The sequence below is a fragment of the Azolla caroliniana genome, unplaced genomic scaffold (assembly GCF_043228905.1).
Source record: "Azolla caroliniana isolate FFs.n. ecotype wild unplaced genomic scaffold, voAzoCaro1.0.p SCAF_18, whole genome shotgun sequence".
Classification (NCBI taxonomy): domain Eukaryota; kingdom Viridiplantae; phylum Streptophyta; class Polypodiopsida; order Salviniales; family Salviniaceae; genus Azolla; species Azolla caroliniana.
Genome location: NW_028230453.1, coordinates 9,760,220 through 9,762,530, shown reverse-complemented (window position 1 = coordinate 9,762,530; position 2,311 = coordinate 9,760,220). Strand labels below are relative to the sequence as shown.

The 2,311-nt window shown below is 49.5% G+C and overlaps 1 protein-coding gene across 2 annotated transcripts; it reads right to left on the bottom strand.

The window, feature by feature from the left end:
• LOC147852390 (uncharacterized) lies at positions 1–1,926 on the bottom strand. 2 transcript variants are annotated; one of them, XM_087333750.1, is made up of 2 exons: positions 581–1,925; positions 1–544 (listed from the first exon to the last, which is right to left on the bottom strand). In XM_087333750.1, the coding sequence occupies exons 1-2, from the start codon at positions 1,647–1,649 to the stop codon at positions 414–416; spliced, it is 1,200 nt and encodes a 399-aa protein (XP_087189876.1). In that variant the 5' UTR covers positions 1,650–1,925; the 3' UTR covers positions 1–413. The 2 variants fall into 2 exon arrangements, with proteins under 2 accessions (XP_087189876.1, XP_087189875.1); XM_087333749.1 differs by having other exon boundaries at positions 1–1,926.
• Positions 1,927–2,311: the final 385 nt, after the last annotated feature.

The following is a 2,311-nucleotide window of genomic DNA, read 5'->3' as shown; positions in this document are numbered from 1 at the left end:
AAAAAGCAAGTCTTTCTAAACTCTTAAGCAATAGAGAAGTTGAAAAGGAATGGATGCATTCATTCCTCCTGACAAACTGAGTGTGAGAGCATTTATAACACAAAAGGGATTTGGTTAGTGATAGAAATGGAGAATATGAGAGCCAAAAAACAAATGAACAACAATCATGGATAGTAGTATTGCCTTTGGGAAGAAAGAGACTCCTAGCAGAGATGGAGGGACCATTTACATTATATGGGATGGGCACTAAAGTCGTTCGGTTTAGGTTCGGTTCAGCTCAGCTCAGCTCAGCTCAGAAGATGATGTCTCGGAACATGGAGAAAGTAGTAACTGTAAGGTCAGAGCAACAAGCACGGTGTTTCGGCGGGGAGGACCCTACACCGGAGTTAACCAAAATTCCTGTTAAAATGGAATCAGGCGGGGCGATGCGCTCGTGGAGGAGGTGGCATTGACGATGATGGGGATGCCGTGAAATCCGACCTTGGAAATTGGTAAGGAAAAGGAGAGTAACCTCGAGGAGGAGGAGGAGGACGAGGGTAGTAATCTGAGGAAGGGTTATGGTTATGGTTAGGGTTAGGACTAGGGTTAGGATTAGGGTTAGGGTTAGGGTTAGGGTTAGGGGGGAAGAAGAAGTTGCTGTTTCTCATACTCCCGGCCATGGCGGCAGCATTGAAAGGAGGGGATCGCAGAAATGCGGCAGCAGCGGCCATGCCGGAAACAAGAGGATCGTTCCGATACCCATGGCTGCTGCTGCTGCTGCCGGATCCTTGAGGAGGCGTATCATCATGGTCAGGCTCAGAAGGAGTAGGGATCCAAGAGGCTGAGGGAGAAGGAGAATGGCGATGAAGAGGGGCAGGTGCAGGGGCAGGGGCAGGAGCAGGGGCAGAGGTTAGGGTTTGGCAGGCATGGGCATGAGCATGGGCATGGGCATGGGCGGGGAGGCCGATGCCTGCAGCTGCCAGTGCACGTGATGATCTCTTGGTCCTCTTCATCTTAGGGGCAACGTCAATCTCTCGGTTGAGGGGCAATGGCATGCCAGGCCCAAACACAACCCCTCTGAAGATATTGCCATGAGCAGCAGCAGCAGAAGAGGAGTCAGAGTTAGGGTCCCCTACCCTAACAGTCACAAGGAAGCCTGCATCAAATGAGCCATCCACAACACCACTCACCACTTGGCCTACCCTAATTACACCATTATTACCACTGCCAGAATTAGTGGCAGTATTAACAGCCTTTGCAGTATTAGGATTATTAGTGGGAACAGGGGATTTCTCTTCTTTTTCAGAAATTGGGGCCTCTGCTCTGCTGCTGCTGTTGTTACTATTGTTAGGCTTAGGAGTAGCAGCAGTATTGTAGCTTCTCTTCTTCCTCGTGAATTTGGTCCCTCTCTTTCTCCTTCCTCTGCCTACCACTACTACTGTTGTACTACTACTTGCAGCAGCAGCTAATGACCCTCCTCCTCCTCCTGCTGCTGCTACCCTTCCTCCTCTGCGTTGTTTTGGCTCCCCTGCTCCTGCTCCTCCTGCTCCTGCCCCTTCTGCTCCCACCACTACATCTGCGCTTGTCTTCTCAACTACTACTTTCCTTGGCCTCCCCCTCTTCTTCTTCACGGGGATCACTTCATCACCACCACCATGGCTCTGCTCCATCTCCTCTGTCTCTGTCTCTCCCTCCCTCTCTCTACATATATAATTTACTCCAGCGGAACAGCATATGTGAATCAAGTGTATACAGCGTAGAAGTAGTTGCAGTAGTAGCAGCAGCGGTTGTATGCAATCTGTCTGATACTCTACCTTTCTTACAAAGGCTTCGACAAACACACACACACACACACTCCCTCTCTGCCTCTCTGTTTCTCAGTATGTCTCAAGATCTAGTCATGGAACAAGCACTACCCAGAGAGAGAGAGAGAGAGAGAGAGAGAGAGAGCTACCTGTGAAAGAAAGAAAAAAGCACCAAAGCCCTAGCAGAGTAGTAGTAGAGGAGAGAAGAGAAGAGCAGAGTAGATGGACACAGATGGATGGGGTGAAGTTAAAAGCTTCTGTCAGTTGCCAAAGAGTCAGAGAGAGAGAGAGAGAGAGAGAGAGCTACCTGTGAAAGAAAGAAAAAAGCACCAAAGCCCTAGCAGAGTAGTAGTAGAGGAGAGAAGAGAAGAGCAGAGTAGATGGACACAGATGGATGGGGTGAAGTTAAAAGCTTCTGTCAGTTGCCAAAGAGTCAGAGAGAGAGAGAGAGAGAGAGAGAGAGAGAGAGAGAGAGAGAGAGAGAGAGAGAGAGTTCACACCATTTCCATGGGTTGGGTTTTGGGGTG

Excerpts from the sequence above, each read along its gene's own strand:
- LOC147852390 (XM_087333749.1), bottom strand. The coding sequence starts at position 1,649 with ATGGAGCAGAGCCATGGTGGTGGTGATGAAGTGATCCCCGTGAAGAAG.